Raw genomic sequence first — 19,378 nt, forward strand, 5'->3', positions numbered from 1 at the left:
CAAACGATCTTTATCTTGGCCATAAGGATGTAACACTGCCACCACAACAACATCTGTGTTACACAAGACATGATCGATAACGATGTAAGAAGTTTCAGCTAATGAGAGAATAAAGAAAGAGAGAGAGAAAACGACTGGCTGACTGAGCCCTGTGTGGAAATATCAAGACACTGAATAAACCACAGTATTCATGACGTGTGCAGGTACTTTTCTGCTTTATTGTCTTGTTTCAGTCTTCTCGTGGACCGGACTTTTGAGCAAAAGTTAACCATCAAAAAAGTCCCCATGTTGGATTTGTTGTGCTACAGAAATGGCACGTGAACTGCATCACGACTGCAGCCTAAACTTTATTTATACTGTAAAAAAGAAATCCTACATAGAAATATTATATTACAAAATTCTAATATTACTTATTAGTGGCTGAGAAGGAAACAAAGTCTGTATTTTCCAAACAGTTCTTCTCAGAGGCAGTGATGCAGTGAGACAGAAGAGCTGTTATGGTCACATTTTGTCCCCCTTGCTGCACACACCTACAGGAGTTCCAGGCAGAAATCAGTTTTCTGTCCTACCTGTGCTCGCAGTGGGATCGTAAGGCTTTGAACTGCATCTCTGAGACGTTACTAGCCAGCTGACCAGTACTGAGCATCAGGATCAAAACGCTTGCAGAGGGAAGCCCAGCAGAGTCTGTGCTCCGGACGCAGAGCCCAGCAGGACGGGAACCAGCCTCAGCAGGTCTCTGAGAGGGATGCGCAACTGGCTGCTACGCGACAATAAATCCCCGAGTGAGCTGCAGCCTGCAGGGACAGAGGACAGAGCTTTGGACGACTTCAACATCACTGTCGCAAGAGTCATTTTTTTTGCAGGTACAGTTGTTCGGCACACACAAGATGTTGGAATTAAGGGTCGACAGATTATCGGCCCGGCCGATTATCCGAGCAGATATTTGGCATTTTGCCAATCATCTGTGCTGGCATTTTATTTTAATGACCGCTGATAAAATTAATAAATGAAAACATGTGCGTATTGTACTCAGCGAACACCAGGGAAGACAGCAATACATGTAAAGAATATCAGCATAGGAGGAACTTTTACTTTGTAAAACCTTGGGGAGCTATTTTTATTTATTTTTTTGTTAACTTTATCAAAAAAAAGTTGCTGTGTCTGATGTTGAAAGTTTCAGTTTTGATTTAACATTTTCTAAAGGCATTTAAACAAAGTTTTGTGTTGACGTTTTTTATATTACATATTCTAAATTTTGACGAAAATGTTTTCATTGTTATTGTAAATGCATATCAGTTCCAAACACCGGTTATCGGTCTTATTAAGAACTAATAATCGGTATCAGTATCAGTTGACCCCTGGTTGTAATGAGACTTAATTAAGCAATCTGATAAAAGTAAGCCCAGCAATGGCAAAACTATTAAAAAGTAAAACTACTAGTACAACAAATGTAAAAATACTCCACCATTAAAAATCATGCATTCAAAATCCTTCAGTGAAAATACAGTTGTATTCTCAATAAAAAAGTACTTAAAGTATCAAACATAAAAGCACTCATTTTGTTGAAAGATGTCCCTGTAACGGATATGACATCATACGATTGCTAATAATACAAATGCAACAATGTAGAAAAAGCTTTTTACTGTTGTAGCAGCAAAAGGAGGAGCTAGTTTCAACTGCTTATAAAGTAAGGTAGTCAGCAGCCACGAGTTAAATCAGGGGATTCATGATATGAATAAAACCACAGGAAAGAAGAAAAATAAAGATTATTTTTGGGACTAAACCTTTAACCTCTAACCTTTACTTTTATATTAAATATTGTTTTGTTTTGTTTAAATCTCACTAAGCCTCATTTATTCATGTGAAACCATCCATGAGGTTTAGAGAACAAATGTCTCCTTGTTTAACTCTTAACAACTCATATGAAAACTGTGACAGGGAGCCCTAACTAAGCAATACTTTATGTTTGTTAAAATATAAAAAGTTAGGAACAACTGGTTTAATGTAAAATAACACATTAGATTTTAAATCATAACATGTGTTGTGTAATATACAGTCTTGATCTTAAAAGCTACTAGTAACTACAGCAATAAAACAACAGTATTTCCCTTTAAAATGCATCGAAGAATTAATAAGTAACATAAAAGTGCATTTAAACTGCACATACAAGTACAGCACTTGAAGAAATGTACTTAGTTACTCTCCACAGATGAGTAATTCCTGTCAGGTTAGTGAGATGTGTTTGTCTCACCCTCCAGCTGTGTGTGTGTGTTCCTGAGGCAGGGGATGGATCGGTACACCAAAAAGCAGGCCAACACGATAGACTGGGCGTCCTTGGGGAGGGCCTCGCCCCTCATGTAGGATCTCAACACTGAGCTGTTGTCTAGGAAGTAAAAAAACACACACACAAAGCATTCAGGTATTCTGTAACTGTTTTGTCTTGGTGTGTCAGGGGTAACTGTATCTACTTTAACAGGCAACAAATACAAATCAAAATGTGAAATTTAGAGTGAAAACTTGAGACCAAAATGAATTAAAACACATCCTTGATAATACACTTTAAGTATTTCATGAAGGGAAAGACAAATGGCACTGAGAGAAGAGGAGAGGAAACAAGAATCCTAAAAAAAACAAGGATAAATCTAGACACATTTTTCATTCATGGGTGAGCTGCAGCGAACAGAAACATTCCTGACGATTGAGGTCAAGTTAGTTTGATTTGACTTTGAAACCTCTGCCAGAGCCAAGAGGCTTCACGAAACATGAAAGCGAAGGCATGTTTGTACGGTTTACACGGTCGCAGTGTCGTCCAACAACTTCACCTGTTTCCCACGCCTCTCAGTGAGCATGTATTACTGCAGTGTGTGTGTGTGTGTGTGTGTGCAGCTAACTAATGGAATGTGTGTTAGCTTCAGTGTACACAGTCTGTGTGACATTATTGTTCTCCACCCTGTTGGCGCATTCAAGCTCAAACACATCCAGCCTGTTGAAAAAAGTTTTGTCACATGTAGTCGAGGTAAAACTGTTGGGTGTCATTTGCTCCGACATGAGCTATCTGCTCATCAAGTTTGTAACCATTTTCTCTGCCCAGAGGTGCTCATGGGAGTCTCACACACTCCTGGACCAATCTCTCGAATATTTTTGGCGTACATTTTTGACAGAAGGGCCAGATACCTCTAGTCTATGTGATTATTTACAATTTTTTAAAACCTGTTTTATTGACTGCTCTGCTTTACACTCCCACTGACTGCTGACTCTTTGCTCATCTTTAACCCTCTGAAACCTCTGATTCTTTTCCAAAATAGAGAAGGCGGAGAAGGCAATGAGCTTAATGAGACATGGCTGAAAAATGTGCAAGAAATTGGTAAAAATTACAAGAAAATGACCTGAAAATAAGCAAAAAAACGAAAAGTAAAAATACAAAAAGAAGCAGGAAAATGACCAAAAAAAGTGCTGGAAAAAAGTTTTTTTTTTTTTCAGTAACATGATTTGAAAAATGTATTAAAATAATTTTAAACATAGTTTTCTGAACATTTTACCTTTTTTTGATATTTCTTTAATAATCCCCTTCCCTTTTTTAACTACATTTATGGTCATTTTCTTGTCACTTTTCATCGGTATTCCCTTGCCTGATTTTGATAGATATTGAATATTAGTATTATTATTAACAATAATAATAATAATAATAATAATAAAAATAAGGGGGAGATCGCTGAAACTTGTATTCAGAATGATTTATGTTGTCTTCAGTGTGTTAATCTGCCTTTACCCACTCACGCACTCGTTTATTCATCCATCATCCGACTCGCCCCTCCTCACCTTTGAGCCAGCTGTCCAGCGCTACATCCACCATGTTCTTCATGACGGGCAGAAACTCGGAGGTGAGCAAAGCGTCGTGACGGTTAGATGGACCCTGCAGCACCCTGCTGTCCCACAACTCCACCACCAGACGCATCTGCCACAGGGGGAAGGTCTGCAGCAAGTCACCCCGTCGCAGAGCACCCACCACCTGAGAGACGCAGGCGACGACACAAGTTAACATACCATGAGCAGAATGGATTCTTATCTCTGACAGTGACTTCAGGCTTCAATCTGTTAGTGTCTCTGTCGATGGATATTTAAAATATTAGCGAGCCTTTACAATTACCCATAACACCCTTTTTTAAGTAGTTTCAAAAAGACAATTACATGCATTTCCTCAGCAGCAGAATTATAGCTTTAGTCATGCAGTATATGTATTTGAGTCTTGCTGTGTGCAAGTATAATCGGTTCTGTAATGCAGAGTGCTAAGTGGAGAAACTTAGTACTCAGCAGTACAGTTTAATACATATCTATGTATACAAGACAGCTATACATTGTCCATGTATATTTGGGCTCATGACAGCTATAGATAAAAGTTTAGCTGGCATAGCAACAGGTGACACTAAAATACAACGGTAGCCGTCAGACTTTCCTGCTTTATTTTAAACTAACACACACAGGGGTACAATTATATTGTGTTATTCATAAGTCGTACATGGTTCACAGATTTTCCAATTGTTCCCAAAAAGCATCTTAGTTTTTAATTGATTTCAGCTCATTTTACTGAAGCATGAAAATCGAATTTGGAGACATAAAACTAACTTAACATGAGATAGCTAGCAGAGTGAACCCTGCCTTAATGCTGAAACAATAACAAGCAAGAAATAGGACCATTTCAACTGTGTGTGTGTGTGTGTGTGTGTGTGTGTGTGTGTGTGTGTGTGTGTGTGTGTGCGCGCGCGCACACGTGCATTACCTGCTCAATAGCAATATATGTGGGCAGCATCTCTGGACATTCTTGTGTCACACATTCATACAGCATGGCCGAGAACAACACTAGAGTATCATCCCTCTGCAAACACAACACAGACAGAGTGAGTGAGTTTGGCACATGCATAATTATACCAACTATTTTCTAGTAATTATTATTATTTACTAACTATAACATTTTGACATATGTGTCAAATCCTTGGTATGTAGAGGTGTTTATGACAGGCTTATGATAGGTTTGTTTAGCATCTACAGTTTTTAGTTATGTTAGAGATTTATTCAACAACTATCCTCTTTTTTGCTGCTTATTTTGCTTTTTCAGATTCTATATTTATCAATCTCATAATGATGGTGGTGAAATTTTGAAACATTTTGCATTTGAGCACATGCAGTATCACCGTGTAAGTCAAATGACATTATGATAAATTTACATGCGAGCATCATGATGTAATCTTTTCTGCATTTGTGTGCGAGAGTTCCTTTATCATCTAGTTTTTGGCACATTTGCAGAAAGACTCCTTATATACCAGCAAGTGCATTTAAGTTAGGGCTTTTTGAAAACAGGGTTTTTATATATAAAAAAGAATGATTTTCAAATGACTGAAGAAGAATTTGTGAATGAAATTGAAGGACTTAAAATTGCTATGTCATTAAATTCAATTACAGAACATTTTGCTACAAAATGACTAATTTTCTTCCATTTCACTGTTCAAGCTAAAAGCAGTGACCTCTCTGCAATCCAACTAATTAACCCGAAGCAGCCTCTTTGCTCACAAAACAGGAGTCAAGAGTTTAATAAGCAGATTGAGCGTTGGACATGACAACCTATACAATCTATTTCTGCTCTTTAAATTATCATGTGTATGACGTGCTTTATAAAGCTGCCTTGTGTTTAAAGCTGAGAAAATCTGCCTCCCTGCATATGGCCCTCAGTGTGTTTCATTTAAAGGCCCTGAAACCTTATTTCCATCTGTAGCTTTCTTCTATGAGCACAAAGATCCTACATGGACACAAAAGCTGAAACAGTTTTGGGTATTTCACATGGGGAATGTGTGTATTTGTTATTTCAAACCACATTTCCGGGGGATTTAAGGCAGTTACACATTTTTTTTCTCCATTAATCTTGTTTACAAATCTGTTTTTTTGGCATTTTTTTAGTCAAAGTCATGCTTGAACGTCTTCCTCACATTATTTCCCAGATCTCTATCAGGACCACAGGCATTGTTAAACATTGGAAACTTGTTACCTAATCGAAACACATGTTTTAGGTGTCGGTTCATTTAATACAATCTATAACAAAAATATATTTTAAAAAGCACAGACAGAAAGTCTGGTTATCACTTGTTATTTGCTTTGACTGAAGTCTCTACTGAAAGATGACGTGGTTGTTTGTAGAATCCTTCTTGGCGTGATGTTAAGTCTTAATTATGCTGTAAACTGATCTTGTTTATTATAGATATATTCAGTGTGTTTGCATGCATACCAATATATTAATGTCTTTCAGGAATGTTGAAGGTATACTTTATTAAAAGCTGAAACCTGACAACAGTCACGACAGTTATTAAAATTGGGACCATACATTGTGCGGACTTTTGAATGCTTGAATATTATTCCTGTTGCTTTTGATGATTTTAGCCACAACTTATTTTCATTTTTATCGTTTACAGTTTTTTCTATTTTTTTTCTTTTCACAAATTTGTGTCTGGATATGCAGATGCTTCTGCACATGACATCCTGAAGAAAAGCAGATTCAGGATACACAATATTAGAAGGGATGCAGGGTGAATGGGAATACATTCATTTTGTTTTTGACAAAAACAACAAACATGTCTGGGTGTTTTCCCTCGCTGGCTGGGAGGAAAGTGTCTGGAGCCAAATTTTAACAGAGCGAAGAGTTTCTGTTGAAATCACCAGACCAACCACACACTAACTCAAAACTAATGGTGAGCAAAGTGTGAATTAGAGTTTGGTTTCCATCTTGGCTTTGATAAAACATCCAATGAACTTTTCGGGACTTTCCATAATTGAAGTCAGAGAACCTCCAGGAGCCAAAACTCGACTCTTTCCTGGTTTGTTAATGTTTTTCTAGAGGGGAGAAAAATTTAGTAGGACTGAAGCCAGCCTTATAATACAATGAATGTGTGAATTGGGCCATAAAATACAGTTTCTGCTTCGTACAGTGTCCTGATACTCTCAGTATTAATGAGAATTTTTACCAAACTCCCCAGAAAAAATCCCCCAAAATCACAGAAAAAGTTGAAGCCAGGTGTTCATTAGTTCTAAGCCGAGTTAAAATGCGAGTTTCATGCATCACTACATAAAAACAGTTTTCACCAGTCAAACTTGTTCTTACACAGAAAATGTCGACTTCAACTGAATGCCAGTTGTAACCAAATCAACAAACAAAGTTAATGCCAGCTTTAAATATATAAATGACCAAACTATCTCAAATTTTTCCAGCTTTGTATGTATACATGAATCAAAGTGGGAGGTACAATCGCCAAGGACTGACAGTTAAGTTTAAAACGTTGACTGTTCCCCTTAAATTGTTGTATTTGCAAGTTTTGTCTGGATGTTTTAGACAATAACATAAAGATAAATTTACAAACGTCCAATACAACCCAGTTCCAATTGAGTTTTTTTGTGTATCTGTTGTTTATGCTTTCTTAAAAAAATTAAATGCTGCAATGATGAGGAAGAGGAGCTATCATACATTGTTTTAGACTGATAAAATTGGTCAGAGCAGCTATAGGCTCTGTCAGGACACTAAAATGGCTGCAATAATATGCAATTAAGATGCAAAAGTGTCTTCAGAGTTCCATCTATGTCTGTGATAAACTCACGTGTTTGATTTCCTCAGATGTTTTGCAGAAGAACTCAGCAAAGGAGACCAAGGCAGGTTCTGAGGTGAATGTAGAGATGGCTTCAGGCTGCAGAAACACAAAAGTCAAATTATTTACATTAACCAAGACATCAAGGAATCATGGGGAAACAAGGAAGAATACAAGGACACAAGGAGATGCAGTCAAGAGAAGGACAGAAAGAATACAACATGGAACAAGAACCGGGACAGTGAGGACGGTGGAATGAATAATGCGTTTTGTTTTGCGCTCCTCTGGCCCTGCGGGTGTATTGACAGCGTACACTGAGACCGTCAGGAAACCAGTAACAGTCTGTCAAACACACAGCTGCCTGCTTAACCTGTGGTGACAACCTGCCAAGACTGAGTACAACCAGCCACCAGGGAGGAGGTCAATTCAATTTCTCTCACTTCTATTTATAGCTGGTTATTGGTGCAGACGTATTTCTTAAAACGGGTTCTTTTCACCCAGATATTAAAGAAAATGTTTACAAAGACAAACATCATAAAAACTGCAATTTTGGGTCTATTTTGTCAACATTTCCAGCAGTGAGTGTTAATAATAAAGAACTGAGAATGCATAGATGTTCATAAACTAGATTTCCCATCCAGATCACAACCAGATTACTCTACAGACACTAAATAGACTTCTAATGATGGATATTGGTGTTATGTGTGATCCATGTCTCCATGTGTTCACCTTGAAGGCTCTGACTCCAGGGCTGCTGTGGTTGACAGTGGAGGCCAGCAGGCTCTTCCAGCCCTGAGGATCGTCTTTGTAGGGCAGCTGGCCAGCTCGCAGTTTAACATACAACACTCCATCTCTGGACAGGATGGACCTGAGAGACGTGTGAGAGATTGTCCTTTTAATCACAAAAAGAATGATTTATTGCTTACAGAAGTCTTGCAATACTGCAGCAACAAAAGTCCTTTTGCTTTGTTACTCAGAAGCCAACAGTGCTGGCATCATGCTATCCCTGTGCGTGATTTAAGACAGCATGCTGGCATTCCTGAAGCAAAAGTGGTGTGAGAGGCGTGACGTGTAACAGCAGGGTGGACCTCTCATGTAAAATTTAACGTATGCTCCGGGGAGCACTAAGATAGCAGTATCAATCATTCCCTGTTATATGGCGTCTGACGTTGTCCTCTGCTTTGAGGGTAAGAAGCTTTCGGATCTCATTGTCTCCCCAATTTACAGACACTTTCAGTTGATGTTCTTCCTCGAGTTAGCTGCTAACTCCTGCTAGCTGCTTTTAAAGTCTCCCAATAGTGGGCTGCACACAAAATACGTCATAAAAACATAAAAACACCTGTCCTGTCCCGCCAACTTGCACTTTTTACACAATCATCAATTCAGCTCTGTTACTGGCTCCACTGCCGGCTTAAAGGTGGAAAACTCAGTCCCCTCATGCTGTGTTTGTACCTTTTATAAAGTATGGCGTGGCGAAAAATAACAGTGTAACATATCCACCTTGACCAGCCTGTGTAAAACGGCCGTCACACTGTGCATGTAGTTTTTAAACAGACGTATGTTACATGTACTGTAATTGTTCTCATACTTACTTTAGATGATGTGTTTCTTTACTGAGGTCTACAGATAGTTCCCAGTATCGTGGCCCCTTCACCTTTACCTGCAATAAATAAATAAATACAAAAGAGAAAATAAGTTATCATGGAGTGCTTACTTTAAATAATGTAAGAGGCATAAGGATGTAATTGTTAATATTTTGTACATCCATTAATACTCTGCACCTACCTCAACAAAGAGCGCATTATTATGAACTTTTTATTTCTGCTGGAATACAAAGTCAAGAAGATGTGAAATGTTCTTACCCGTTTGAGAAGGTGCAGCTCAGGAAGCATGGTGGGAGCCATCAACTCTACCGTCGTCTCATCGTACCACTTGGTCTCCTGAAACAAACACACAAAAAAGGCATCATTACAACATACACAACAATGAAGGATCACACCCTCACAGCTTAAAGTTTATCTGTAAGATCCTTAAACACATTGCAGCTGCATCAAAGTGTACTAATACTCGGTATTGCTACATACTGTATTGCTACATGAGTACCAATACCCAGATTATTCCTCGTAGCGATACAGCTTACTTTAATTACACATAATGTTACAAAGAAGCAGAAGTACAGAATACTACGGCCCCCTAAAGGCCCGCAAACTTTACTATTTCCCGACAAGTAATGGCTGTTTAGAGCTTGTGATGTCGGAGATGGCCTAAGTTTTAAAATAGCCTACACATATAATGCACTTTATGCGTATAATTAGTAAGCCAGTGTCAAAAATACTGCAGTTACTGATGGCTGTATATTCACATGTTTATATAAAATATATATCCATGTTACTCGTATAGGCTACACTATAGTAATAAGTGACATGAATGATAATTTTTTTTGGAGGAAAAACACTGAAAAGGCACCTGTTGATGAAAAGTAAATGCTCAAGTCAAAACTATAGTCAAATGGCAATATACCAAAATACAGACTACAGCCAGACCTGGGGCGTTAGTGATTATTAAAAATCACTTTTTGCTGCCTCTGAATTGTATGATTTTGATGTAATTCTGTCTGAATGTGGTCCAGTGTTCAGATAGAGGGGATTTGAAGCTGTGCACTTTGGACTTGCTCCCAGTCTGGTCTGAAATTAAGGGACACAAAATGCCCAAAACTGACTCCTGAGAGCTGCATATGTCATGTGAATTTTAATGTTCTGTATATTTTATTATGTATTTTAAGGTATTCTATTTTATGATCTTTTTTGACTTTTGTAAAGTGTCTGAGTTTCTTGAAAAGCGCACTAAAAAAAAAAATCTATTATTATTTATTATTAGACATCATTAATTCAAGTTCATTTTGAGATGGACTCTCTGTTGGCTTTTACGGGCATTTAAATAAAAAAATAAAAAAATAATTTGTTTAATGTGCTCCAATATAGCATATGACACATATTGTGTTTGCATTTCTCTCACACAGAAAGCGACATAATTACTGATGATGTTCACAGTGTCAGGCTAAGCTTTCTGCTGTGAATTATAATGAAATGAGGAAAACTGTGAGAGGTTGTCCCCACTGTGGACAACAACCTTCATCTTTAACCTTCTATCATCCTTCATATGTGGAAATACTGAAGCTCAAATCCACTGTGTGTGGTCCTCGGTTATCCTGGGACTTTTCTTGCATATCTCTCGCCCTGATTTCTATTTATAATAAAAGATGCAAAAATACCCCCAAAATCCTCTGTGTTTGTGGAAGCTTGCAGTAAAGTGCAACATATATAAGCTGCATTATGGAGTGCTGCATTAATTAATGCTGTTTCCCACACCTGATGTGCCATACTTGCAGAAGTAGTAGTCAAAGTACAGTAGCTGAAACATGCCGATAAAGAGAGTAAATGTGATAAAAAAAATTCCTCTACAAGATTTTTCCAAGTGATGAGGCATTTAAATGTGCTAACTTACAGTCACAAGCCATCTTTCCTATGTAAAACTCGTTCACATCAATTTGGGTGTGCAATCCTTGTCTGCTCTCAGTGTTTCCCAATTTCTATAAAAGGCCCGACATTCTGCCTTAGCACACAGCCACAATAATAGCCTACTGTTTACTGAAGGCTTTAAAGAAGAATTTAGAAACACATAATTTCTCTTTCAAAGGGCTCCTTGCAAAATCAGTAAAGCTCAAAATCATTATACTAAATGAAAAAACAAAGCTATGAACAATGCGACAGCAGCAGGGCCTCTCAGTGCTGCGGAAAAAAGAGACTTCTGAAACAGCCACATCTATACAGAGCAGCAACAAAGCCTCACTGAGGGCTATTTAGAAATTACTGCTCCTGTAATTCAGGAGCTATTTACTGCATCTCTAAGGACACAATTACAGTATTGCAACAATGGCTGTTAAATATACATCTTTCGAAAATCTGCGGCACTCCAGATACACAGGAGCAAAATAATAGCTGCATAAATGTGGCACACTGGAAAAACTAGTTATTCTCATCTAAGCATGTCATTTTCTGGTAAATCTTATGGTGGATCTTTATTTTCTTTTAACTTTCCATTTGTGGGGCATCAGGACCAGGTGCCAGTGTATGTCTGCCTCCTGCTTTACATGGAAATGGTCGTGACAGAGCGCACATGTTCCAAATGACATAACTGTGGCCAAAATGAATGGGCACACCGCAGTCTTGTGAAATATTCGGTCACACAAAACCCGAAAGTCTGAACCGCTGTGGAGTGCAGCACAGCGGCTCCTCTCCAGAACTGGCAAAGAGGACCCAGGACTCCTTGTGTGTGTCACCAAACATGAAAACTAACATTTTTTTTTAGCAATCCCAAGTTTACTTTATTGCAAAAACACAGTTAGATAAAGAGCTTCCTCAAATGTGAAATTATTCTCATCTCTTTCTGGGTCATGTGCAGGGTTTCTACAGCTTAGGGATAGTTAGGTTTGGGACATTTTTGCCTAAATATATAAACATGACATTAAACATGACTTTTTAGTACAATTAATGCAAAAGAAATTTTGTAAATCATATAAAAAAACAGACAAAGGCAATTTATAAAATGATACTTCATGTGTCTTAGCATTTCTAAGACTTTTGAAAGACTGATTTAAGTCATTTTAATACCAATCAAAGTCTTATTTTTAGATCAATGACTTTAATGCTTTTCAAGACTTTTTAAGGATCCTCGGGAACCTTGCATGCACCAGTGTGTTCTCTTTTTAAACTGTAATTTGAGATCAAGCAAATGAGAATCCTATAAACAATTAACAAACTTTTCAGCCAGTTAGAAATTGATACTAAAACACATTAAACGGCTGCTGTCACAATGCCCAACAGTAAGGCATAAATGTGAATGAGATGCCACTAATATAAGCTTTTGTTTTTTTGAATGGTGTCAGCAAAGTCGCCTGGACGGTGTGAAATTTTATTTTGAGGAAGCTGTCCAGCTGAAAGCAGTAATACTGACAAAAAGAAAACCACAGGTACAGTTTGGTGGACAGGCGTGTTTTCCTGTGCTGACCTGAAACCAGCACAGAGTGTACGTTACAGCTTGTGCTAGTGTGTTGATGCTTGTCAAGAGGATAACAGTAAGTGTGTGAGAGAGAGAGCGAGAGACAGACAGAGAGCGAGACAGAGAGACAGAGGAAGTGCATGCCATCATACAGCAATCTGTACGAATTGTACTTTGAGTTCAGGAAATGCTTCATTAAATGGATTAAACAGTAAAAGGAAAACACAGGCCTTAATTTTAGCACCAGCTTGTGATTTTGGATGCTTGATGTTCAGCTTCAGTGAAGATATGATACATTTTTTTCCACTATATTTATTTTTTTCAAATATTAGTCTTTCACATCTTACTAGTTTACTTCCCTTAAAAAGACCTTTCTATACTATGAACCTTTGAATATTTCCTGAACAATCTTTCTGCACATCCTGTACAAACCTGTGCAGCTCTCTTATTCTAACAGTTACAATGAACATATTTGTGATAGCATTTTTAATGGTATTGTTTATTATTGTCTTTTTTTGTTCTATATTAATGTTCTTGACTTTAAAAAGCACTTTGCCTTTGTTTTTATTTACTTTTAATATGTTTAATGTTTGTTTATTGTATGCACCAAACAGCAAGGCAAATTTTCTGTTTCTAACTCACACCATTTTGAAGGTAAAACAACAAAATCAGCCTCAACACTAAAGCAGTGTTGGGACAAGTGCCTTGCTCAAGGGAGGGGCAGCTCATGAGCAATGGGAGCTTCTCCTTCACTCACAGGTTTGGGGCTACCTTTCTCAGTCTGACTGGCCTGGATATGTTCTTACCTTGTAGGTGACCTCTAGGAGGGCGTAGCAGGGCTTCAGTGAGTCCACGTCCACGGGGACCAGCAGACGTGGCTCTGCAGCCAGCACGGCCAGGTGACGCAGGGCCTGCAGGTGGTAGCTGCAGCAACGAGAGCAACATCAACACATAGCTTTTGATTACAGTGGACAAATTAAAGATTTTGTCTTTTAATAAAATACGGATAGACCGGGTCAAACATACAGATAACAGTTATGTTATTCTCCTGTATGATGGAGGCTTGTCTTTAACCAAACCAACATAAAAAACTGATTGGAAATCCTGATTAATTTATGAATGGTTTTATTTATAATGTATGTTATTCATTGTTTTGACTTCATATTATATTTGTGTTAAATAAAGAAAAAAATAATGCATTTATTCATATATTTTATAAAACTTTAGCACTTTAACCACCTTTTGGGATCTGCCTGTTTTATCCCTTTTTTTGCTATTCTTGTTGACCTTTTGAATACGCATTTGTTTGACTGTTCTTGACCTTTCTCTGTTTGTTGATGTTTATTTTATTATTCCCTGAGTTCCTGCCTTAGCTTTGTCTGTCAAAGCCCTTTGCAAACACTTGTTTCTAAAGGCGCTATATAAATAAAGTTATTATTATTATTATTATTATGTTCACCTTTTCGGATAAAGCATGTGTACTGTGCGAGTGTGTCTCTCACCGGTTGTCAGTGCTGTGAGCAGGGAAGTGTGGGTACAGAGCGCACAGCAGAGCAGCGATGGCTGAATTGGAGGTGCTCAGGGTGTACCTACCAGAAAGAATCAAACATGACAAATACTGAAAATGCATTCTTAAATTTTCACCAATCGCCACAAACAACAGAAAATTGTGCACTTAAATTGCCCACTTGTTGCAAGAGTCGACAACCAACGCACGCACATGCACACAGTGGCAGGTATGTAAAGTTGAGACAGAAGAATAAAATTAACAAAATTATAGTGATCATGATCACAATAAATGCAGGAATTCCTTTGTCCTGCACTTTCAACATAAAACAAAGCGCAGCCAGTATTGTTAGGTTTTGAAAGACGCAAAGCTCCAAATAAAACACATTTCTTTATAAACTCTCTCTGTTAGTGAAACCAGGTGTGTGTTATAATCTAGTTAACGTCATCACATGCCATGACGGAGCCTCTTAAACATAATAGGTGGCAGTTAAGTGTGCACTTTGACTAATGGAGTCATTATAATAAAGTTGGGTCAGACACTAAAAGCAGTATGTACATTGAAGGTTACCTGTGAGAGCACTTAATAACAGTGAACTAATGTAAAGGATGCTGCTCTTCATTTAAGTGACTGCTTTGGGCATGTTAACACGTCTAAGAGCCTAATGGATATTTTTCTCCTACAAGTGCGTAATTCAAACAACCTAAAATAGAGACTCAGTCACATTGTGTTAAAGGTGAAGAGAAACAGACATTTTTTAGAGCAAATCTGGTCCAAATTGACCATCACTGAGGATCGCATCACTGAGGAACGGAGACTAATGAATGAGCAATGTTAAACTGACAATTTTGATGGTTAGAGGAGTGAACAATTAAGGAAAAAACAGACGCTGCTACCGCTTTTGAACTGGCACTATTTAAGTATCCAACAGCAGGTGAAATTTTTCATCAGTTGTTTCAAATCTGTTTAAGTCCGTGGAGAACAACTGACTAAATGTCTGATATGAAATGAGTTTTAAATTCTGATTTACAGTAAAGCAAATAACTGGTCAGTTGTCTCATTGTTATTGAGACAGTGAGTTCAGGTGGTCAGTTCAAACTGTGAGGAATAAACAGTCTTGTATTTTGAACCAATAACATCTCAGATTTTCCTGAGTCATTAAAAGAAATCTGCAACTTCATAACTTTCAAACTGACTAACAGATTCGTTGGAAACAGAAACTTCCTGGTTTGACGGTTAGGTTCAATGCTGCTACAATAACAGGACGACGGTGCCGTTAAAAGGAAAATTTCTGACGAACACCCGGTTCCTCCTAACTTTCTTTATATGCGGTCCTCGACATTTTTAACTTCTGATGTATGAACTTCCAGTATGTGCAAAAAAGTGTGTAGCCGTTTTACTTTTACAGCCCATAAAGATGTGTGAAGTTATTCTTTATTAGTCCGAGTGGGGAAGTTTGTCCTCCAAATTTGACCCACCCTACCTATTTTAGCAGCAGTGGGCAGCATCCAGGGAACAACTCCACTTTTTGGTCAAGGGCAGTGGCAGAAGTATTTATAATACCTCATGTTAGTGTTTGGTTTGGAGGAAATCAAACTGCTCACAGGAAACTGGTGCAAACATGGGAAGGAGAGGCAAAACCCCCCGTCAAGCTTTCGTATACGTATATTCTGTTGCTATTATGTGTCTAAATGCCATGTGTTACTTTGTGTGGAAAAACTTTCACTTCAGTTTCCTGCTAAAAAAACAGAATAAATGAGAAGAGAAACTAACTGAGCAAACAGAAAGCCAGAGAAAAGGAGGGGAGGGTGAGATAAAAGAAAAAACAAACAGAAACCCACATGACAGAAAACAAAGATGACACAATGAATGAAAAAAAATGAATGACAGCGATGCAGTGACAACAATGAAATGCCTAAAAAGCAAATGTGAATAGAAAATATTTCAATGCAAACAGGTGAGAGACTGAATGACAAACGAGCAGAGCGAGAGAACGGATGAAGGAAAATAAAACAATGACATGGCATCAGTCTGGCCACCAGCATGAACTTTAACCTTTGCCGACCCACAGAAACACACTCACGATAATACGCGCTACGATGCATGACATTCAAACTGACTCCCTGCAGCTGCATAGGTTTTCAGCTGGCAGCTCCAAAATAAAACACGATCAGAATGAAACCAAAAGGTTCATCTGATTACGGCTGTAGGTGGGGAAACATTTACGACATGTAATGAAAGAGTGGGAGCCGTTGTTTCTCTTGAAAATACACAGGCCAAGGTCAGTGGTTGGAGGAACCTGGTTTGTGTGTGTGTGTGTGTGTGTGTGTGTGTGTGTGTGTGTGTGTACACACAAATGTCATTCTTTATGCTTAGAGGCGGCACTCCAAACAGGCTTTTGTGTATTTGTATGGCTGACCGACACACCGTGTGTGTACGTGGCGTACCTGGTCCTTCCCAGAAACAATTAGCCTAAAGTTGGTGAGTGTTTGTGTGTGTACATGTGCGTAATTTGGACCTCTTTGTGCAGTAATTTAGGTGCCTTATACAGGGTTCCTGCATATTTTCATGGGCAAAATTTCAAAACTTTTCCATGACTTTTAAGGGACCCGTAATTAAAAGAAATTCTAACAAAACTTGCCTGGTGTTTTTTAAATCGAGAGACAATGAAGAAACATACGTGACTGTCTACAAAACGTTGTCACACATCGACTCATGTTAGAGTTATGTGACGTCGACAGCTACAGAATATAAATTTTCCAGCAGGTTACATTAGGTGAGGGGTTATGCATGGAAAGATAACTGTTACAAGTTCATTACACACAAAAACAATTCCATGACCTTTTCAAAATGTTCAATGCTTTTTACGAATTCCATGACTTTTCCATGCCTCAAAAATGAGACTGTGAATTTTCCAAGACTTTTCCTGGATTTTAATAATCGTGGGAACCCTGCTTATAATCAACCTCTGTCTTCATCAAAAAAATCATGATTTAAAATCCAAAGTGTTTTTGCTCCCCTATTCTAATTTTTACCGATTTCAACAATGTTTGCAAGTTTTTTTTATCACAATCAAACTCTAACCTACTCTTGCCCATGTATATGTGCTTGCCAAGTTTTTTGATGTGTACACAAGTCTCCTCTACACTGCGGAGAATCTGTAAAATGCATGTGTGTTGGTGTCTCACCTGCCACCTCCCAGGAAGAGCAGGCCCAGTGCCATGTGATGAGCCATATGGAAGCCGTAGTTCATCTCGCCGCCTGTTCGCTTGTGAAAGAAGCGGCAGAGTTGCAGGACCTTCAGGTTCCCGGTGCCGGACATCACCATGGACATAGCCAGCAGAATCATCGACAGACCGGTCTGCAGGTTGTAATAACCCGTCTGCTAAAGTAACCAACAGACAGAGAGCGAGCAAAGGAAAAATATAAGCAATTATTATCTAAGCATGTGAGGCAACACAGCACTTTTCATGTCTGTAACAGTGTTGTAAAGCCATTCTTTTAACAAAACAAAGTACACATATAGATATATAAACTTATACAAACACTTACAACAGCAGCTGTACCAGCAAAAGACATGATCTTCATGAAGGTCCTTGCAAACTCGTAGAGGCAGTCGAAGGCATCGGAGTTGGCAGAGCCGGCAAAGCGTAAGCCCAACGCCATACAGGCCCCGGCGGTGATGTAGTCTTGGGCTTGGCTGAGACGAACAAATAAGACAATCACGATCAGTCACAGCATAGCATCAGTCATAGCATTAAGAATCATAAATTCTGCTAAATTTCTCAGAGGAAGTTCAATATTCAAGGTTTATCCAAGAATTTAGATGATAAAAACGAAATGTCAGTTTTGAGGTTGAATACTCACGCCATCGTCTCCATGTTAATGTCCTCTGAAGGGTCAAAAGTCCCCCTCATGATCTGAAAACAAATTTAGAAAACTGTTATTTTCTAAACACAGTATTATGCAACTTTCTGCCGTCTGAGCATTTCTAACATTGAAATGGGCATAAAATTCTCCAAACTCTGTCATGAATAAAAACAGTGATTTGCTATATTGCAAACAAATGTAATTTACCAGAAAGATACTGAAAGTACAACACTCTGCACAAAAAGGACAACAAGTCCTTGCCGCAAATACATCCAATCTCCTAGAATGAAATAAGGATAAGGCAAGAAATTGAGCTGTATAGAAGCTGTTCAGCAATTATATATATTTTTATGGATTACAGACCTATTTTGGATCAACAGCGTAACTACGGTGCAGAGTTTTGACCTGATTGCAATGACAAAGAGTTCTGAATGTGCTAAAACTCTGATTAAAAGTATTCATTTATCCATTTAACATACAAACCAGGTTGGGAAAAAAAAATTCAAAAGACTATTAGTTGACCCATGAATAACTAGTGGCCATTACCCTTTAATAATATGTAAATTTTCAAAGAGACTGACCCCCAAAATACATCCAGCACATCTATTTATGTTACTTTATCAACAGAGATGTTTATACTGCTCGCCATTTTTATATTTAACCACTGCCTTTTCCTGGCAGCAGACCAATAAAACACATCTATCTTTATTTCAAGTGGAGCAGTTGGAGGTTCACTCCTCCAAGATATTTTCTAAGGTTTTTCTGCACTGCACTTTGTTCAAATAACCTAAAAAACATCCTTCAATGGATTTTCTGCTTATTAAGTAGCTGGTGTTCTATTTTGGTCATCCTCTTTTTCTGCTCATCCAGTTTTGCTTTGTGTGCACCAGGATAAAGCTAACAGACAGTGAGTGAGTGCAAAGTCAGCCTTCTGAAAAAGCTTTGATGAACTGGATGAAACTGAAAAAGTTAAATCTGCCCTTACTCACTGCGGGGAAATTTAAGGCAGAGTGACTTGTTGCCAGGTCTGCAGCATCACAGCTCCAGATATATCAGCTCAATAATGCTCCCTTCATGTGTGTGTGTGTGTGTGTGTGTGTGTGTGTGTGTGTGTGTGTGTATTTTCTCACCTGGGGTATGTTACTCTTGACCCACTCAGTATTAGGGAGAATTTCATCCCACATGATAATACACCGAGCAAGAGTCTGAGAGGGTAGAGAGGTGAGAAAGAGGAAGAGAGAAGAAAAGAGAGACATATATACCAGATTATGGAAAGGTGGGAAAAATGATCTCACACACACACACTCCGCCACAGACACAA

General features: G+C 38.4%; 1 protein-coding gene across 2 annotated transcripts in view; it reads right to left on the reverse strand.

The window, feature by feature from the left end:
- Positions 1 to 200: 200 nt before the first annotated feature.
- Positions 201 to 19,378, reverse strand: part of anapc1 (anaphase promoting complex subunit 1) — a 56,297-nt gene continuing 37,119 nt past the window's right edge. Inside the window, exons 40-53 of one of the 2 annotated variants that reach the window (XM_042502205.1) lie at positions 19,188 to 19,262; positions 18,055 to 18,107; positions 17,740 to 17,887; positions 17,376 to 17,569; positions 14,183 to 14,269; positions 13,487 to 13,604; positions 9,485 to 9,562; positions 9,215 to 9,282; positions 8,352 to 8,490; positions 7,635 to 7,721; positions 4,778 to 4,873; positions 3,820 to 4,009; positions 2,252 to 2,383; positions 201 to 794 (exon numbers count right to left, since the gene is read on the reverse strand). In XM_042502205.1, coding sequence (XP_042358139.1) covers positions 652 to 794; positions 2,252 to 2,383; positions 3,820 to 4,009; positions 4,778 to 4,873; positions 7,635 to 7,721; positions 8,352 to 8,490; positions 9,215 to 9,282; positions 9,485 to 9,562; positions 13,487 to 13,604; positions 14,183 to 14,269; positions 17,376 to 17,569; positions 17,740 to 17,887; positions 18,055 to 18,107; positions 19,188 to 19,262 — 1,608 coding nt within the window. In that variant the 3' untranslated portion in view covers positions 201 to 651. Of the gene's footprint in view, positions 795 to 2,251; positions 2,384 to 3,819; positions 4,010 to 4,777; positions 4,874 to 7,634; positions 7,722 to 8,351; positions 8,491 to 9,214; positions 9,283 to 9,484; positions 9,563 to 13,486; positions 13,605 to 14,182; positions 14,270 to 17,375; positions 17,573 to 17,739; positions 17,888 to 18,054; positions 18,108 to 19,187; positions 19,263 to 19,378 lie in introns of both variants that reach the window. The other variant, XM_042502204.1, reaches the window with a different exon arrangement.

The sequence above is a fragment of the Plectropomus leopardus genome, chromosome 15, assembly GCF_008729295.1.
Source record: "Plectropomus leopardus isolate mb chromosome 15, YSFRI_Pleo_2.0, whole genome shotgun sequence".
Classification (NCBI taxonomy): Eukaryota; Metazoa; Chordata; class Actinopteri; order Perciformes; family Serranidae; genus Plectropomus; species Plectropomus leopardus.